At 51.6% G+C, this 19,047-nt stretch overlaps 2 protein-coding genes across 5 annotated transcripts in view; both read left to right on the forward strand.

The window, feature by feature from the left end:
• Window positions 1-4,021, forward strand: part of KLHL17 (kelch like family member 17) — a 36,396-nt gene extending 32,375 nt beyond the window's left edge. For all 4 annotated transcript variants that reach the window (XM_039509401.1, XM_039509403.1, XM_039509404.1 and 1 more), the window contains one exon: window positions 718-4,021. In XM_039509401.1, the coding sequence (XP_039365335.1) occupies window positions 718-946 (229 nt within the window). In that variant the 3' untranslated portion in view covers window positions 947-4,021. The remainder of the gene's footprint in view (window positions 1-717) is intronic.
• Window positions 4,022-8,823: 4,802 nt separating this feature from the next.
• PLEKHN1 (pleckstrin homology domain containing N1) overlaps window positions 8,824-19,047 on the forward strand; it is a 43,647-nt gene continuing 33,423 nt past the window's right edge. Inside the window, exons 1-2 of the mRNA XM_039509399.1 lie at window positions 8,824-8,957; window positions 10,916-11,015. Of these exons, the coding sequence (XP_039365333.1) occupies window positions 8,878-8,957; window positions 10,916-11,015 (180 nt within the window). The 5' untranslated portion in view covers window positions 8,824-8,877. The remainder of the gene's footprint in view (window positions 8,958-10,915; window positions 11,016-19,047) is intronic.

Below are 19,047 nucleotides of genomic sequence, written 5' to 3' on the forward strand. Positions count from 1 at the left end.
GCTGTGCTCCAGTCTGTCACACCAGCCCTGGGGATTTCTTGGGTTGCAGAGAACCATCACCCACTGGAGCACGTCATTCTGCAGCTATCAAGGTGCAGCAGTGACCAGGCCTAGCTTGACCGACCAAGCAGGCTGGCCTGCTGTCACTACAGCCGGGCAGCTCTGCTGGGAGGTCAGGGACCTCCATGCTGCGTGCTCACCTGTCAACGCTGCGCGATCAGCAGTGCCTGTTGCATGAACCACGTAGGCATGAGCAAGCAGGGGCAGCCTGCAGAGGCTTTGCCGCCCTAACAATCCTACATGATTCCCGACTTCCCGCTAGCCAATCCCTAATACAGGAAGCACATGGCCTTTGACATGGTCACTGGGGGAGTATCTCGGCATTCTAAACATAGGTGTTTGGCACTTCCTGGAGCTAGCAGAGGGATCACCTTCAAATAATGTAATTTAGGAGCCTAAAATATGGACCAAACTGTGGTTATAACCAGGGGCTGGGAACCAGGACTCCTGGGTTCTATTTCTGGTTTTCCTCCCTATGAGACACTGGGCAAATCACATAGGCCAAAAGGCTCTGCTGATTTTGATGCGTCCCTTTTCGGGTGCCCAACTCCTGCCTGCCTTCCGGAGGGCCGAGCCCCCGCAACCCTGGTCGGGGATCTGCCGAGGGACGTCCAAAGCCTGGCTCATTAACGCCGTCCTCTGTGCTGTCGCTTGCAGGAGCACCCACGACCTGGTGGCCATGGACGGGTGGCTGTACGCGGTGGGCGGGAACGACGGGAGCTCCAGCCTCAACTCCATCGAGAAGTACAACCCCCGCACCAACAAGTGGGTGGCGGCCTCGTGCATGTTCACGCGGCGGAGCAGCGTGGGGGTGGCGGTGCTGGAACTGCTCAACTTCCCGCCCCCCTCCTCGCCCACCCTCTCCGTGTCCTCGACGAGCCTTTGACAAAGAATCCAGTCGTACCTTACCTCCAGGGGGCAGCAGCGGGTGGAGGAGCGCACGGCCACCCTGGCCTGACCCCTGTAGCAGCCAGTCTCTGTAGACCGGAGCGGGGGGGTCCCAGCTGCTGCCTCCAGCCCCGGCCCACAGCAATTCCGTGGGCCCCTCGGGGGCTCTGCCTCTCTTGGTGCACACTTCAGATCAGCGTGCTGAGAGTTGGAATGGCACTTTCCATTCGAGAGTCCCCTCTGCCGGCGTGTACGGCGGGGGGGAGCTCTTGCCTCCATCCACAAACCTGCCCACGACTCAACTGACTTTTGGGGCCGGCCAGGGCCTAGTCGAAACCATTGCTGCTTTTAGGATTTACCACCCCCCAAGATGTGCTGCACCCTGGACAGCCACGCGAGGAAGGATCCAGGCAGACGGGAGCGCCGGGGGTGGGGGACTGACGCATATGGTGCTTCTCCAGGAAACCGCTGAATGTCCACCACTCCTCGGAATGCTCCCTTAGCCAAACTCTCTGGACTTCGCCTCCAGCGCACTGTTAATGCCTCCGAGACCGGCGCACGGGTGTCTGATCGATGCCTTAAAAACCACAGCCGGGGGGTGCGGCGGGGAGAAGGCCACAAAACTGTGTGGAGCATCCCAAGCCCTCCGGCATTTCTGTCCTCTGCCGACCCCGTCCCGCTCTCTGTCAATCCGGATTTGCCATCGCTACGGAGGTTCCCCAGCCGCCCAGATGGATTTAACGAGCTCACCGGCTCGGGGGCAGTCACCGTCCCACTGTTACAAATGACTGTGCTGCTGCCCTCTGCACACGTGTCTGTGTCATCGTGTTAACCCGGCGGCTGGGAACAATCCAGCCTCCACGTTGCTTCCCTGTTCACAAAGAAGGATCTAGGTTTGGGCCAGTCTCTTGGTTCCCTATAACAGTGCGACCCGGCAGGTGGCACAGGCCGCAGGGTCGCCCTGTGTTATTTATTTAATGTGTCTGCCATTTGTATTTATTATGCTAATCTTTTAATTTTAATTCTTATTAACATTATTTTAAATTATTCTGGTGTTCCCTACCCCATCCCGTTCTCTCCGCCGACGTGGGAAGGGATGAGAGGAACGAGCCAGCGGCATTTTTTTAAATGATCTTTTGGACAATGACTATGGTAAGTGTAAGTGTGCGAGAGAGGCCATATGTACAGTGAAACCAGCACAGAAGGGACCATTTGCAACTAGCAACTCCCTGTCTTAAACTACCACTCTAACGGCTGAATCATCTTGTACTGTAATGCACACGGTTGGCCGGATAGACCCACCTGTACCATAGAACCTCCTGAGTGGTGGCTTAAAATGTGTTTCACTGCATATGCCGTGGTCTGTGTGTGGTTTGCATGAAGACAGGTTAACAGGTGTTCCCCATGGTGTGTAGGAACGGCTAAACCACTGATACCTCAATAGCACTGGGAGGATGTTCTGTGACTGTTTCTTTCTTTTTCTTTCTCCCCCTGATTCTCTCTCCTCCCCACTTCATCATCCTTTAGATTCCACTTGTGAAAATACTCGCTGACTTATAGCTCTGGAAGTGACTGGAGATTTTTTGGTGCCCAGGTTGAGAGGCTTTAGAAAGGGCCAGTTTTTTCCCCAGGACGGATACTTTGCATGTTAAACAGGCCCAGCTCCAGAGCCTGAAGTTGGACACCCAAACTCCCTGGCTGCTCTCCCCACCCTGTACCCAAGGACATGTTCTGGGCTTTTCGGGCCGAAATAGGCTTTGAGAGATTTGAAATCTATTTTCATTCCTTTCTCCTATGCCAAGTCCCTGAAGCAGCCAGCCGCAGTTCAGCGGCTGTCGCATTCCTGTATGCGGCCGGCGATGCCCTTTTGACGTCCTGACCCCTCCGAGCCTGCGACTGAAATGAGCTCCCTGTTAGCACAGCCAGAGCATCGACCTATTTTGTGGCCACTGTTTTGGGTTAACTAGGTCACGAGATGCCGTCTCACCTAAAGTAGTGGTGCAGGGGTGTGTGTGTCTGAGTGTGTGTCTGTGCGCACACCACCTCTTGCTCCCTCCTAGCTGTACCTGTAAGCGACAGCAGGATTCCCAGTTTCAAGCTAGCTCATGTCAACCTGCGCCCTCAAGACCCCATCTGACGCCAGGATCCTCTTCCAAGGAGGCAGAAGAGAATCCTAGAGGGGGAGCCCAAGAGGCAAACCCAGAGCTCCATGGGCATTTTGGAGCTGCAGACAGAAGTCCTGGGGTTTCTGCTGTGGCCCATGAGTCGGGCAGAGGGAGTGAGGGCACCGCAGGCCAGTCTCTTCCCCACCCCTGGGTGGGAACCAGCTAGCGCCAGAGGAAGGGAAGTGGAGGGACCAGGAGGACATTGCTGAGGGAGGGAAGTGGACTTCGGTTAATCCAGTCGCTGCCGGTTTGAGAGCAATGGCCCCATCCCCTCCAGCTGGCGCTAGCAATACTGCAGCGTGAGGGGGACGCTGCTGCTAAGTACTGTACCCCTCTGAATTGGGGTGCGGGGGCTTGGAGCTGAGAGGATAGGCTGGCGGGGCAGGGAGCAGCGCCTCAGGTGTGGAGGGTGCAGTTGCTCTACCCCGGTTGTGATGCAGTTCAGACCCAGTGGAGTCTTTGCTGTACTTGGAAAAAGCCGTGGGCCCCGGTTGAAAAAGCAGCCTGCAGGGGGTGACAGCACCTGCAGCCGCACGGCGCTGGTGCAGGGTGCCTGCCACCGGCACAAGGAGTGACAGTCCAGGGCTGGAACTTGTGTGTGTGTGAGAGAGAGATTGGAGTGGGCAGGGGCGCTGTTAACTATTTGTTTCTCGTCCCATTTTACGTGGGGGTCTCTGAGTAACACCCAGCATTGTTAATAAGACAACGGCCCCGGGAGGTGTTCCCGGCAGGGCAGCGTTGCGGCACGGCAGGCTCCCTGCTGGGTGGCACAAGGCTGAGCGGCAGCATGGGTTGCCGTGTGTCGCCCAGGGAGCCTGCCCCAAAGTCGGGTGGGGAAGGGGATTCTCTGGTCCCATCCTGGTGGAGAGAGACGCTTGGCCCAGCTGAGAGGCGATTCATTCACCCCCCCCCCGTCCAAATGTCATTTTTTATTTATGTCAGTTATGATTTATTTATGAGGAATTCTCTGTTTGTTTGTTTTTCTCGATTTTTTGCACTACATGGAGGGGGAGGGAGGGAGGAACAAGCAATACAAGCCAGTGTGTAAAATAAAGAGGTTTTCTTGACTACTGGATCCTGCCCCATCAGCCACTTATTGCTCTTCTTCACCTTGCTTCAGGCAGGCGACCTATTCCCAGCTAGGTTTTGCTAAGGGGGGAAACCGAGGCAGGGAAGCGCATCACCCAAGTGCTTGGCAAGGTGGAGCAGGCTGCCTGGTTTTGGAGGAGCTGAGGCTAGAACTTGGGAATGCCCGGGCCTCTGCTTAGAACGTGCCACCCTATGACCCTCCCGCAGGCTGCAATGTGAACGGAGTCTGATGCTGCCGCTGTGGATGGCTGCCAATGGGGAGGCTGCAGCCAGGACTGCCCTGGACTTACCATTGCAAATGCCACGCCGGGGCCGAGGCCAGGGTTGCACCTGCTCAGTGAGCTGAACTCAGAATAAGCCAGAACACGCGCTATCCATCCCCCCGGCCAGTGCACAGGGGTGTGGGAGTCACATGAGCCCAGGGCATGGGGCGGCCGCCCTGATGGTATTTGCACCTTGGTACGCAGAGTCCAGGTGAGCTAAGGGAGCGGCTCGGCTGGCCCAAGACCCTTTGTTCGTTGTCGTCCTTGCCCCTCGCCCCACTCCTCAGCTAGCGGCTGTTCGTGGGCTGCTTACGATGGCAGGTTGGCACGAGTCTGCTGTGATTTAATCATCTAAAAGTGGCCCTTTCCCATGGCCCAGAAGAGGGGGCCGCCACACCTGCCTCTTCAAGGTCCCACCAGGGGTGCGCTGCGACGGGCAACGAGCGTCGGCTAGCGGTGCAGGAAAACACCCCTGGGTCCGAGTAGTGCAAACTCGAGGGGCTTTAATCTGCTGATTTCCACCTCTCCCTGTGGGTGAAGGGAGCGCTAGCCCCCCTGCGAGGCCCCAGCCCCAGAGCTGCTGACAGCTGTTGCCCCAGGGTGGAAATGAGAAGCAGACGAGAAACATCCCCCTTTCACCTAGGAATGTCTCGGGGGTCCTGCCTAGAGGCAGGAGTGGCCGGTTGGCTCAGCCGAGGAGCAGGGGAAGCCGGCTACAGAACAGAGCTCCCCTCGCCTTGCAGCCTAGGGGGAAATGCTGAGCTCCTTTCACAGGAGGGGGGCGGGGGCTGAGAGATGTAACTGCCCCCAGTGAGGACTCAAGAGGAGCAACCTTTCCCCCTCTTGCCACTTACAGCAAGGGCCCACCACCCCATGCAGAAGTACTGCTGGAAGTACGCTGTGGTATTCGCTTTCCGAGGGCCTCCCACCTGCTCTGCATTGCTGCCCAGGCCCTCACCCCGCTCTCAGGTTTCTATAAATAACTGCCAGTTGCATAAAGCTTCCCAGAGCCCGTCTGCTCCCAACCCCGGTGCAGCCTCTCCTATTACTGGGAGTGGGGGGAAGGGGCCGCTCTGCAGTCCTACAAACGTTGGGGTCTCCAAATGACGTATACGCAGCAATCCCATGGCAGGGGCTGCTTTGACACATCCCATTCAGTGCAGGCTCCAACAGGCTCACTTTATTAGCCATTCATTGGCTGCGTCCCTGTGAGCGTGGCTCTATTTATTTGCAGGACCTACAAAAAAATTGGGTAGGTTTTGTTTTCTTCCATTAGCAATATCCTTTAAGGAGAACAGTCCCTTTACTGACTGTAAGAATAGCTGCATCCGAAAGACTGCAACTGAAACCTGTTTCCTTCCCACCATTTTTGTTCCCTTCCATGCGACGCTTGCACACGGGTTCCTTGTTTGAGGGAATCGGCAATGCACACATTGCAGCCGCGGGACCTGCCCTGCAAAAAAGTGATGGGGTTTAGTATAGGATGTCTCCTGAGGGTTGGGCAGCACACGCTGCTTTGTTATTGTAGGGCTGCTCTGGAATGGCAGGATAATATGGCACTGATTTAAATACATACGATTTCGAGATGACAAAGCCAGAAGGGACCAGTATCATCACGTAGTCTGATCTCCTGCATCGCACAGCCCATAGGACGGCCTTCCAATACTTCCTGGCTGAACTAGGGCAGCTCTTTTAGAAAAACATTGGCTCTGGGTTTTAAAAATGGCCAGTGATGGAGCAAGCCTGGGGAAGTTGTTCGACTGGTTAATTACCTTCGCAGTTATAAACCTGTCATTTCTTTCTAGTCTAAACCTGTCCAGCTTCAGCTTCCAGCCATTGGCTCTCGTGAGATCTCTGCCTGCTAGACTGAAGAGCCCTGTATTACCAAATTTCTGTTCCCCATGTAGGGACCTAGAAACTGCAGCTTTTAAGCTGAACGGCTGGAGCTCCCTGAATCTTTCCGTACACGGCAGGTTTGCTAATCCCTTCATCATTCTAATGGCTCCTCTCTGACTTTTCAATCCTCATCGTGCATAGCGGACACCAAAACTAGACACAGCATTCCAGGAGCAGTAGCACCACTGCCAAATACAGAGGAATATTCACTAGTGCCCTGCTTATACATCCAAGGACCACGTCAGCCCTTTTGGCCACAGGGAGCTCATGTTCAGCTGATTACGACCTTACATATGGATGTATTAAAATGCATATCGTTTGCTTGTACCCAGTTTACCATGTAATCCCGATCGCTCTTACCAGGGACCTGTCCTCCTCATTATCTACCACTCTCCCAAACTCTGTGTCATCTACAAAGTTTCTCAGATACCTATTTTATGTTTTCTTCCCTGTCACTGATAAAAATGCAAAGGGCCAAAAAGCAATCCCTGTGGTACCTTACCAGATACACAGCCGCTCTGTGAAGAGTCCCCATTTACAATTGCATTTTGAGTTCTGGCAGTTAGCCAGCTTTTAATCCATTTAATGGGTGCCCCGTTGATTTTCTATTTTTCTAGTTTTTGAATCAAAATACCAAGTCAGAGCCCTTACAGAAAAATATTACATCAACACTATTCCTTTTATCAACCAAACCTGTAATCTCCTCCAAAAACTTCAAGTTAGTCTGACAGGATCTGTTTTCCATAAACCCATGTTGATCGGCATTAATTATATTAACCTCCTTTAAGACTTTATTAATCAATTCTCCTATCTGCTGTTCCATTATTTTGCCTGGAATGGATGTCAGGCTGACAGGCCTATAATTGTAAGGCCATCTCGTTTACTCTTTTAAAATATAAGTACATTAGCTTTCCCCTGTCCTCTGGAGCACCCCCAGCATTCCAAAACTTATTACAAATCAACATTAACAGTCCAGAAAGCTCCTGGGCCAGCTCTTTTAAAACTCTTGGATGCAAGTTACCTAGACCTGCTGATTTGAAAATGTCAATGTTTGAAAGCTTTAACAGCTGTTGCTTAACATTCTCTTTAGTTATTGTTGAAATGAAAAATATTTCATCATCCTGGCTTTTTCCTAATCAGAGAACAGAAATATTTATTGAACATTTCTGTCTTTTCTGTACTATCATTGTCAATTCTATCATTTCCATCCAACAATGGACCAATACTCCTGCTAGGACTCCCAAACCTCTAGTGTCTTTTTCTCTGCTGGCCAAAGATTCCTCCTTGTGTCTTTCTGTGCTTCCTGCTTCTAATTTAGATTCATTGCTGTCATCTTCCCCTTTTCTCCATTTGTTATATACTGGGGGGGTTGGTTTTGTTTTGTTTTTATAGCTGATTTCACTTTCCCCGAAGCCAGTTTGTGTTTTTAATCACTGTAGCCTTATTATTTATTTAGTCTATGTCTATCGTAGCTTCTACGGGCCCCAGTCATGGGCCAGAACCCCATTGTGTCATGGTGCTGTGCAGACGCAGAACAAAAAAAACCCAGTCCCTGCCCCAAAGAGCTTACAGTCTAAATTCTTTCTCGCCTGTGTCTTTTGGCCAGCTTAGTAAAATGTCCATAAATGGTCCCCAATTATCATTCGCGTTTCTCTCTTCAAATTCTTTCTTCCTGCTGATTTGGCTCATGATGGTTTTCAGCTTTGTGAAACTGGCCCTTTTTAAAGCCCCAAATATGTATCTGGCTGGCCTGGACTTTATGCAGCTGGTACATAACTAATGTACTCCAGTTATGAGCACTTGCAGCTAAGCAGCCACTAATTTGTTGTTCTCTGGTTAATTCCTCTTTAGCTGGCAAGATGGGAGCTAAACCAGAAATCCCCCATGTGGGATGCAGCACTTGGTGAGTTAGAAGAAAGATATATGGGAATGCTTCTATAAGAAGGCAATGGATTCTGCAAACCAAGTCAGTAAGAAAAATAAAGGCACGTCAGGATAGGAGCCCTGAAACCCCTACCCTGTCCTTTTAAGGCTCCGGTCCTGGCACTGGAGCCACACACACTTTGCCTCTGCTCCTTGGCTTTCATGGGGCTCTGCAGGGGGCTGCCTGTGGGATCAGATTGCAGCAGTGAGACCTGAATGCTTCCCTGGATGGAATCCCTCTTATCTAACAGTGATTAAAATTCCTCTCCAAGCACAAACTGCTCAGCCCCCAGCCCGGTGTCAAAGATCCCAGGTAGTGCCAAAGGGACCTGCTTGGTTCACCTGCCCAAATCCCTCCCCTAGCGCTCCCAGGCGGGGGTAGGGGAGAGAACCCAGTGGCCCAGCCCTTGGCCAAAAGGCTGTTTGCTCACACAGATCACACCCACAAGAGTCACCGCAGACGGAAGTGGGGATGGGAATGTGTGCATGACACATGCTTGCAAACTTCCCCAGCGCCTCATTCCCTCTCTCTCCCTGCCAGTGCCTAGCACTCCGCTCCCCGGTGCTCCTGGACTAACCCAGCTGCTGTCAACATGGGGAACATAACCTGTGTTCCCCAGCCCCCTGGGAGATTCAGACACTCCTTCAGCAGGAAACCTTCCCTGAAGAAAGAGTAAGTAGATGGGTGTTGCTTTGATCTGGGCTTGTTTTAAAGTTATTCCCAGCTAGGGGGACCGGAGGTCCTGATTTTATAGGGACAGTCCTGCTATTTGGGGCTTTGTCTTATATAGGCGCCTATTACCCCCACCCCCATTCCGATTTTTCACATTTGCTGTCTGGTCACCCTAGTCCCAGCCGGCTTTGCCCTGGGCCAGGCACCAGCTGGAACTGGGTTAGTAGCCCCAGCCCGTCTCTGGATACCTGGGGCTGCAGACAATATGTCTTTTGCAGGGTTTCGCGCGGGGTTGGACAGCCAGGCGCGAGCTCAGTTTGCAGCCAGGGTCAGAGAGCGAGGACGTCTCAGGCTCTGGCCAGGGAACGGCCCAGTCCCGTTGCCCCTGGGAGAAAGGGCTGGTTTAGTTCATTTGGATTTGAACATGAAACCTGGCTCCCACCAGACTTGCCAGGGGGACGCGCACAAAGGCTGCCGATGGATTTACTGGTGGCGCTAGTGATTCCTGATTCTGACACGGATGGGTCACAAGTCCAAAAAAGTGAGTGATTGTAAAAGCCAGGATCAGAGAGAGAGCGAGAGAGAGAGAGCTCCTCCAGAGCCAGGCATTTTTAGCTACATAATGTGAGCAGCATTTTCACCCTGAAAAGGGAGAAGAGCCAGAGACTCCAGGAAGTCTTGTAGGGACTTTGCTATTGGTATCAACTTGTCCTGGAAGGCGCACAGTCAGATACCACGGTGATGGGCAGCAGCAGCACCCCCTGAGATAAAAAGAGAATAGTAGTATTACACTGAGCCTCTAAGGTCCAGTGCAAATATCAGAAATATTGCAGATCTCTGCCCCCCCCCCCCCACACACACACACTTGTAAAGCCCTGTGATAACAAGGACGTCATCTGTATTCCTTCCTGCTATCCCCCTCCCGGGTGTGTGTGTGAAGGGGCACCTTCCAGGATTGCTGCCCACCAGGCATGGTCTAGGCTGCAGCGGTGAGCTGAGCCTTTGTCGAAGGTTGTGGTTTCCTTTTACGTTGTCTGAAGCTGGAAACAAATCATTGCATTATTGGTGGGATGCACCAGCTGGCTTCAGGAGATCATTCCTCAGCCTTGTAGGCTCAGGGCTTTACAAACAAACAGACAAGATGTCAGGAGTGTTTCTCTTCTCCCTAACCTTGTAAATCAGCAATAATTCCAACGAAGGAAGGCAGTTGCAATGGAGTTCTTCTGGGGTAAAACAGATGTAAGGGAGAGGAGAATCAGGCCCAAGGTTGCCAGCCCCAAGAAGCTTGCAGCATAAAGGCCTGATCCTGTGTGTTGCAACCCTCACTGGCACTGCTGGGCTTTGAGGTCAGTCAGCAGCTTGCAGGATGGGGTCTTCAGTCCATTGCAGATGATAATTTGGTCCCCATAGCATTAACTGTTGCAATGTGGTTTAAAGAGAGAAAACTGCTTAGGAATCCTGGCAAAAGCAGCCCCCAATGACCCAAATGGTAAATTACAGCTGGTAGCGGCGGCAGGGCATGTTAACATGGGCGTGAGTTTGTGTCCGAAGGGGTCGGGATAGAAGGGTCCTGGGTTTCTGAGGACAGAGACAGGAAAGACACAAAGATGGAATAAAATGGAGGGGGTGAGTGCGGGTAAGACACAGCCGCCATCTCTTGCCTGGGGAAGCAGGGACACATGGCCAAGCTGGAGACAGATGCAGGGCCAAGCGAGAGATGCAGACAGGGTTTGTTGAGCAGTTTGGTTATGCAAAGATAAGTAAACAAAACAAAGACAAGCCAACAAGTGCCTGGAAAAGCCATTAAAATTCTTGCAGGCTGATTATCAGCCATTCATTGGGCTGGGATGATTAGGAGGCTAGTGGCAAACTGCTTGTTTGGCTTGCCCGCTTTCTTATTTCTGAGCTGGGGTTCGCAATATACCAGCTTTGGCCTACGTGTTTTTGTTTCTTTGCAGACAAGACAGCAAGAAAAAACTGGCCAGCCTCTTTGGTATTGAGTCAGGGCAGGAGAGAGACATGACCACAGACAAAATACTGCAGTATATTCCTGGCAAGGTAAGTACGAACACATCCAGCCATCCCCCTGAACTAGGAGAAGCTATTTTCAGCTGCTGTGGGGCTCGCATGCCTAGGGAGGGGTTTCTGCACAGTGGGGTGGTAGCGCAGGTCCGGGTGAAGGAGATTAGAGGCTCATGGGGACATTTGTAGCAAGAGCAGGGATCAGGAGCTGAGGACTAGCTCCTTCCAGGCAGGTTAGCTCGCCACTCCAGGACTGTAATGCAGCATCCCATGGGTGGGGCCCATGAAGCCCTGTCATCAACCTGAATATCTGGAATCAGGGAGGCAGGCAGGGACTCCGATGCACTCCCTCTGCTGCGCGGAGTTATTTTGTTTCTAGGTCGAGGAAGGATGAGGGGAAATTAGAGAGAGCGTACAACAGAGAGAGTGATTCATCCCCATGCTGGAATGAGGCGGAGCTGCCAATGTATTAGCAATACGCCGTGGGAAGGGGAGAGGTAGGGGCAAGTCTGTCCTACATACAAACTTTGCAGCCACGTCGCCCATTCCCAGCAGCCTGTCAATGGAAGCAGAGCTTATATTAGTAGTAGTAGTATTTATTTATATTACGGTAGCATCTACAGGCCCCAGCCAAGATCAGGGCCCCATTGTGCTAGGTACTGTCCATCTACCTGTTTGCACTAGAGCACTGTCCTACCTGGCAGGGCTGTGGGGAGCATAAATGTGAGGTTCCCCGTTGCTGTGGTGATGGGTCCCATGTCAGTACGACAGATTCTATAACCTCAGACTCCTGAGTCTTTAGCCTTGATGCCCAATGAACACGGTGCAGATAGACAAGACGAGTGGGAGAGGAACCAGAGATGGAGAGAGAGAAGTAATTTCACCAAGCAGGTCAGTGACAAGGCTAGAGAGTAGAACTTTTGGTCTCCTGAGACCCAGCCCAGAGCCTTATCCGCCGGACAGGCTTATTTTAATGATGCTGTGCAAGAAGACACCTGGTTTCTGTCCATCAGTGGCCCTGTCTGCCCTGCGAGCAGCCCTGGCCCTGGGCAGGGTCATACCTTTTGCCTTGGCTTCACTGAAGCTCCAGGCAGCCCCTGGAGAAGGGCAGGGACCCAGAGCCACCACTCTGCTTTCCACCCATAAACGCTAGGTTGCTGGAACCTTTATGTAGGAAAAAGCTCCTGATTCCACACTGGATCCCTACCCATGTGGCTGGGCCCTTTGTCAGCCTCTACGACTTCACCTTTCATCATCTGGCACCAGATGAGGAGGCAGGACTCCTGGGTTCTATTCCTGACTCTGCCACGCTCACTGTGTGACCTTGGGCAAGTCCCATGCCTCACTTTTCCGTGCCTCAGTTTCCTCATCTGTATAATAAGGGACATGATGCTTCATCATCTCTGGGACGCATATGGAGCTCTACAGATGGCAAGCACTATGGAAGTGCGAAGTATTATTCCTCACCTGCTCATCTTGTAACTGAGCTCAATAGGCCTCCAGCAGGATGGACGCCGAAATCATTTCCTGGAGGAGCTGGGAGGACACACGTGTGTTCTGAGTGCGGAGGGCACATCACAGGATCAGGACCTACGCTTGGCTTCCTCCAGTGTTATCGATACTTCCCCAAAGGAGGCAAGACGAAGAATAGCCACATTCGCACAGGCCGGGAAAATGAAACCCACGAGCAGCGCGAGATCCCGAAGGACAACAGTATGTGTGTCCATGCACTGGCAGATGTCTCCGCATCCCCCTCTGTGACGGATCCGCAGAAGACAGCTGACTGCCGCTGCTCTCAGCTAATGGACTTTGCCTTCTCACCCAAGTGGGAGAGGTCTCGGGTGCAACCCCAGCTGATCACACCCCTCAACCTGCTAAGGCCCAAACGCGGGGACACAAATGTGGGACGTGGACCAAAAATGAGCCACACGCCAATTTATTCATGAAGGAAACTTCCAATGAAGTGGGCTTCTCCCCTGCACGGATGGTGCAGTGGTTAGGGTGCTGACGTGGGTGACCCAGGGTCAAATCCCTGCTCTGCCGCCGACTCCCTGAGTGACTTTGGGCAAGTTGCTTCACTTCTCTGGGCCTCAGTTCCCCATCTGCAAAATGGAGATAATTAATTCTAAGGCCAGAAGGGACCATTGGGCTCTTCTAGGCTGACCTCCTGCATGGCACAGGGATAGAGTCTAGACCCTCAGACTCCTGAGGCTTTAGTCCTGATGCCCAGGATCTTCCCCAATAGAAGTGAAGGGGACCTCAGAGCTTTGTGGATGCCTGGAAACGTAGGCCCTAGAAACGGGCTGACCCTAGAAACGAGGCCCGCTGCTGCCGACCCAACCCGGGGCAAGTTGCATACAGAAGAGCCTCCATCTTATTTTGCTGTTGATGCCTCCAACCCCTGGACCTAATTATGCCACTTCCCAATCCAGGCCACTGTGGAGTCAAAACAAACTGGAGGAGGGAGGGAGAAGCCCAATTGCACATCTGCTGCCTCGCCTCCTTTATTATTAACCATCCCTGACCTTCCGCTGAGGGTCCGGAGGGGGCGAGGAGGTTAATTATTAACTCACTCTACCTGTAGGATGAGGCACTGGAGACAGAGAGCGAACATGTCAGGGCATTCGCGCTGCATCAGACTTGCGGTTCGCTGCTCTGCCAAGCCCCGAGAGAGGAACTCGGTTTCCGAATCACTGTGATGCATCAAACTCCCTGACGGAGGCAACAAAAACGAGCCCTGTTCAGTGAACCGGGGGCGGCGGCGGGGAGCCACAAATATAAACAGTCCCGGGGAAACAACAGCCAGCTGACGAGAGTTGCGAAAGGATGACAAAGCACGAAACTCTCGGTTCCTTTTATCTGGGCCGCAATCAGCAGGATTCCCATGGTTTCTGCTGAGCGTTGGGTGTGCTGGAGAGAAGGGTGAGACTCTGTGATCCTCTCCTAGCCCCTTCACCTCCCCCAGCTAAGGCATGTTAAACTACAATGTGCCCTGTGTACCCTAGGGTTTAAAGTGAGCGTCTGGTCTGCCAGCCACGGTGTCGGATTGAAAACTCCTTCTAGCCCAGTCTAGTCCGAGCTGTGATTAGGATCCAGCGGCACAGGGTTAATTAGCCCAGGGAGGTAACATATGGCTCGGTTAGAACAGGCCTGTGCTGTGTTCCTATTGGCTAGGAGAGCCTGGGACCAGAAGAGGTGCAACCTAGTTGTCACTTGTGCCTGGGGCCTCCTCCAATTAAATCTGGGTGTGGCAGGGGTGCTGCAAAATGGTGCTGACCTCCCAGCTGGGTTGGGCTGATAACAGGCTGCTCACAAACTCCCTGAGGTCCTAGCGAGTGCCTTGTGCTGCTTCGAGACACCAGCGTCTGATAGCTCTGGGGTCTGGCCCTGTGTTACATACATTATTGCGGGTTGTGGGGGGCTCCCTGCTCTCACTTGCCTTTGGACAGTTGTGTGTGTGCACAGCAGTGAAAGTGGAACATGCCGGCAAAGGACAGTTCTAATTTATTATTAGGATGATGATTTATTATTAGCACGATTGTTCAGGGTAGCACCGAGGAGCCCCAGTGCGCATGGGGCTGTACAGACACAGAACTAAACAACGGTCTCTGCCCCAAAGAGCTAGTGAAAGGTTGTGACAAATAATTAAGCTGGGGTGTGGGGGGAGTCAAACCTCTGGCCTAAGTTCCCCCTGCTGCATGGAGGTACAGGAGGGATGAACTCCCTCCTCTGCGCTTAATTAACAAGGAGAAGGCACAAAGTGCCACCCAGTGCCTGACCCTGGGGAACTAATATAGATTAATGCCACTTTAGACCCTCCCTACTCTGGGGCCATGCAAGGGCCAGCCTGGTCCCCAGTGAAATTAGAGCAGCCTCGTGGCTGCCCTAGCTTTCCCCTGGCTGCGCACAGCCCCTTTGGGTTGTTCAGCAGTCAGGAATTGCCAGAAGGCCACAGACCTCTGGTCACACCTCCTTTCCCCCAGGGATGCCCCGAACACCTCCCCTATGCTGGCAAGTGCCCCAACGGGGTGGACAGTGTGGCACACACCTCTACCCCAATATAACGCTGTCCTCGGGAGCCAGAAAATCTTACCGCGTTATAGGTGAAACCGTGTTATATTGAACTTGCTTTGATCTGCCGGAGTGCGCAGCCCCGCTCCCCCAGAGCGCTGCTTTACTGCATTATATCCGAATTCGTGTTATATCAGGTCGTGTTATATTGGGGTAGAGGTGTATTTGAAAAATGTGCTGGAATTTTCTAAACTGACACTTCAAATTGTAAGGGGTTTCCTAGTCTTGTTTGCAGGGATGGGGGCACTCTGTAGGGAAGTGTGTGATCAGAGAGTCTGAGACAGCCAGCCTAGAGTAAGATGGGGAGAGTTGTGCCTCTCTTTTTTTTAGGGAGCAGCCTGCTTTGTCTCTCTCTGGTTTTTGGTTCTTTTGTGTTATTGTTCTGAATTCTAAGAAATGAAGTAGTGTTATCTTACAACCTTCCAGCAAGAGTATTTGTGTTTTTAATTAACTTCTCTTTGTGTGTGCCACAAACATAACAGGGCCTACCATACCAGCTCTGTGTCATGTGGGGATTCACTTTGTTGCAGAGGAATTTCTCAGTGGCCTTAGAGACCCTTTCCACAGCTATAACGGAGCCGTGGGGCAACCATACGCTTGTCCCAGAGAAGGCAGAGCTGAAGCTGATGCTGCAAACATGAAGGCAGTTTCATCTCAGTCTGGGGTTAGCTCTTGCAGTCTGGGGTTTGTCTTTTAGTCATCCCCATCACATCACAGGAGAGATCACATTGTCTCTCTCTCACACTGGGGCAGCTGATCACAGATTGATGGGAAAGATTTGACAGCATTACAAAGAGTTCTTGTTCCTTGTGCAGAGTGAGATCTCCTGAGCTGGGATTAGTCAGCCTCCTTCTATAAAACTGGGGACAAAGGAAATCACATATGGGCAAAATAAATGAGGTAACATCTTGCTCTCCCCATGGTCCCCTCTGTGGCCAGACCAGGATGTTTGCTGGTGCTTTGTGCAGTCTGGGTTTAAGTCTCCCACAGAGAAATATGACCCACTATATGAGTGTGTGTGGTGTGACCTACTGCTTAGAACACTGGATTGGGATTTAGGAGACCTGGGTTCTGTTCATGGCTCTGTCGTTGGCCTGCTGGGTGACCTCGGGCAAGTCACGGCCCCTTGGTGCCTCAGTTTCCCCACCTGTAAAATGAGGATTACAACACCACCCTCCTTCGTAAAGCGCTTTGAGATCTACTGATGACAAGTGCTAGATCAGATCTAGGCATTGCTATTTTCACTGCGTGAGGTGCTGTACAAACACACAGCGCTCGCCTGCACTAGGCAAGTTCACCCCAGGGATAGCCTGAGTGCTGAGTGTTCTGTTCACTCGTGTCCACACAAACACCTCACTCACGTGCAGTGGTGGCTATAGCGCCAGTTTTACATAGACCTGATGTAAACTTCCCTTGAGAGCCATTGACTTGACCTATCTGGAGTGATGGTGCAGTGATAATAAGATACACCAAGGATTGTGTCATCCTAGCTGTGGTGGATGTACATCCTGGCTACAGATGGGCGCAGGGGATGAAGCCTCCATCCCAGTTAGATACAGGCAGGGAGTGGAGCACAGGGTGCAATCAGAGCTAGGGTCTAGGTTGGATTAAATGGTGCCAAACTTTCTTCTGGTGCTTTCGTGAGTTTTTGGATCTAAACTCTCATGAGCCCAGCCCTTCCTTGAATCCTCAGTCTCCTCTGAGCGGTCCATTAGTTACTTCACTTTTGGTTTTATACAAACTCCTCAACAAAGGGCACCCAGGCAAAGTCCAGGGCTCCCACCAGATACATGTTCAAAAAAACAGAAAAGCACCAGGAGAGACCAGGTAAAAATTGACCAAAGCAGCCCAAGGCCGTCCCACCTGACGACACAGCAGCAGCTGATCCTCAAGTCATGTGACTGATACGGCTTGAAAAATGCACTTCCCCGTTAGGCAGAAAGCCCACTCTCAGGCCTTGGCTGATACCCACGCAAACAAACCAGCCCCTTTCTGGGTTTTGATCCAGCCCAGAACCAAACGGTGTGGGTCCGGATCCTGGAGTTTTAGTCTGACCTTTCCATTCCTGGGCAGCTGGATCAATCACTGCAGTTTTAGCTGTCTTCTAATTGTCCCTCGTCACAACTTTTCTTGTCTCTCTTGTTTTGGGCTCGTGCTGGCTGTGCCCACGGCCAACCTTTTTTACTATGCCAGCGTTGCAGCTCTGTTGAGGGTAGCAGTGGCTGGGGCGCTAACAGAGGAGCAGGGCTAGAGAACACAGTGATTTGAACACAGGCCTGCTTTACACACACTTTTCATTCCAGCTTGACTAGTTCAGTTATTAGTGTGATGATCCCCCCCCCAACGCCCCAAAACAGTAATACAACCCCTCATGTGGCTGCCGTTATACCATTATAAATGTATATCTTATTATTCCCCTTCAGGAATACCTATAACGGTATAAGCACCTTTTATACGGATATAACTGTGTCCACACTGGTGATGGTTGTAGCATTTAACTAGACTGGTACCATTAAAACGCTCCCACATTGGTGTCTTAAGGAATGCACTGATTGGCCGTGGGAAATGCCAAGTCGCTTCCTAATGTTAGAATTGTTTAAATGAGATTCCAGATTGTTATGCTGCCAGGTTGTTGCAGGTTATATATATTATATACAATTCAACAGCAGGGCGGCTTCTTGAAAGGAGCCCCAAAAAGTATAAAATATAATTCAGCACTAAACACCGACCTTCCACGACCACTTGCCACTCCCATCCATTAACCTGCCGTTGATCCCGATGGAATGGAAGGACGTACCTAGGACTTGTGGCTGCACAGGTGGTGCCTTGTACCTGGCTGTGCTGGGACCTCCAGCAGAAGGGCAAGCAATTAAACGGACACTGCTTACAATTCCTAGATTTAATCATCCTAACTTGTTGGTGCTATTACAAGCGACACCCTAGGCGATTCAACCAGAAATACATTGAAAAATCCAATTGACTTCTTGCTCTGAACAATTTCTCTCCCTGTGCTCCCCAACCTGCTAGGAAATCTGTGCTGGTGCAACACGGCACCTGTGCAGCGTCTCACTGAAGTTAACAGGGCTCGGTGTAGAACGGGGGGGCCATGTCAGTTTCAGCTTATGGTCAGCATCTATTTCTAGTATACTGGCATCAGAAACGGTTCAGAGAAGGGCAACTAAAATGATTAGGGGTTTGGAATGGGTCCCATATGAGGAGAGATTAAAGAGGCTAGGACTTTTCAGCTTGGAAAGAGGAGATTAAAGGGGGATATGATAGAGGTCTATAAAATCATGAGTGATGTGGAGAAAGTGAATAAGGAAAAGTTATTTACTTGTTCCCATAATATAAGAACTAGGGGCCACCAAATGAAATGAATGGGCAGCAGGTTTAAAACAAATAAAAGGAAGTTCTTCTTCACGCAGCGCACAGTCAACTTGTGGAACTCCTTGCCTGAGGAGGTTGTGAAGGCTAGAACTATAACAGGGTTTAAAAGAGAACTGGATAAATTCATGGTGGTTAAGTCCATCAATGGCTATTAGCCAGGATGGGTAAGGAATAGTGTCCCTAGCCTCTGTTTGTCAGAGGGTGGAGATGGATGGCAGGAGAGAGATCACTTGATCATTGCCTGTTAGGTTCACTCCCTCTGGGGTACCTGGCACTGGCCACTGTCAGTAGACAGGATACTGGGCTGGATGGACCTTTGGTCTGACCCAGTCTGGCCGTTCTTATGTTCTTAGTCAATTTCTGTTTCTAGATCTCATGTGCTAGCACAAGACTGCAACGTTGGTTAGGCAGCTGGGACCACTGCGTCTCACGCTGTTCACAATCATCTCATGTGTTACTTTGTGCGCCCTCCCCCCACTGTGTTTTCTCTCTCCTCTTATCCGTTGATTGTAAGCTCTTTCGGACAGGGGCTTTTTTTCTTGGTTCTGCATTGACACAACACCTAGCACACGACTGGGCTTACTGGGCACTACCAGAACACGTATCATAT

This window comes from Mauremys reevesii, linkage group 21 (genome assembly GCF_016161935.1).
Source record: "Mauremys reevesii isolate NIE-2019 linkage group 21, ASM1616193v1, whole genome shotgun sequence".
Lineage (NCBI taxonomy): Eukaryota > Metazoa > Chordata > Testudines > Geoemydidae > Mauremys > Mauremys reevesii.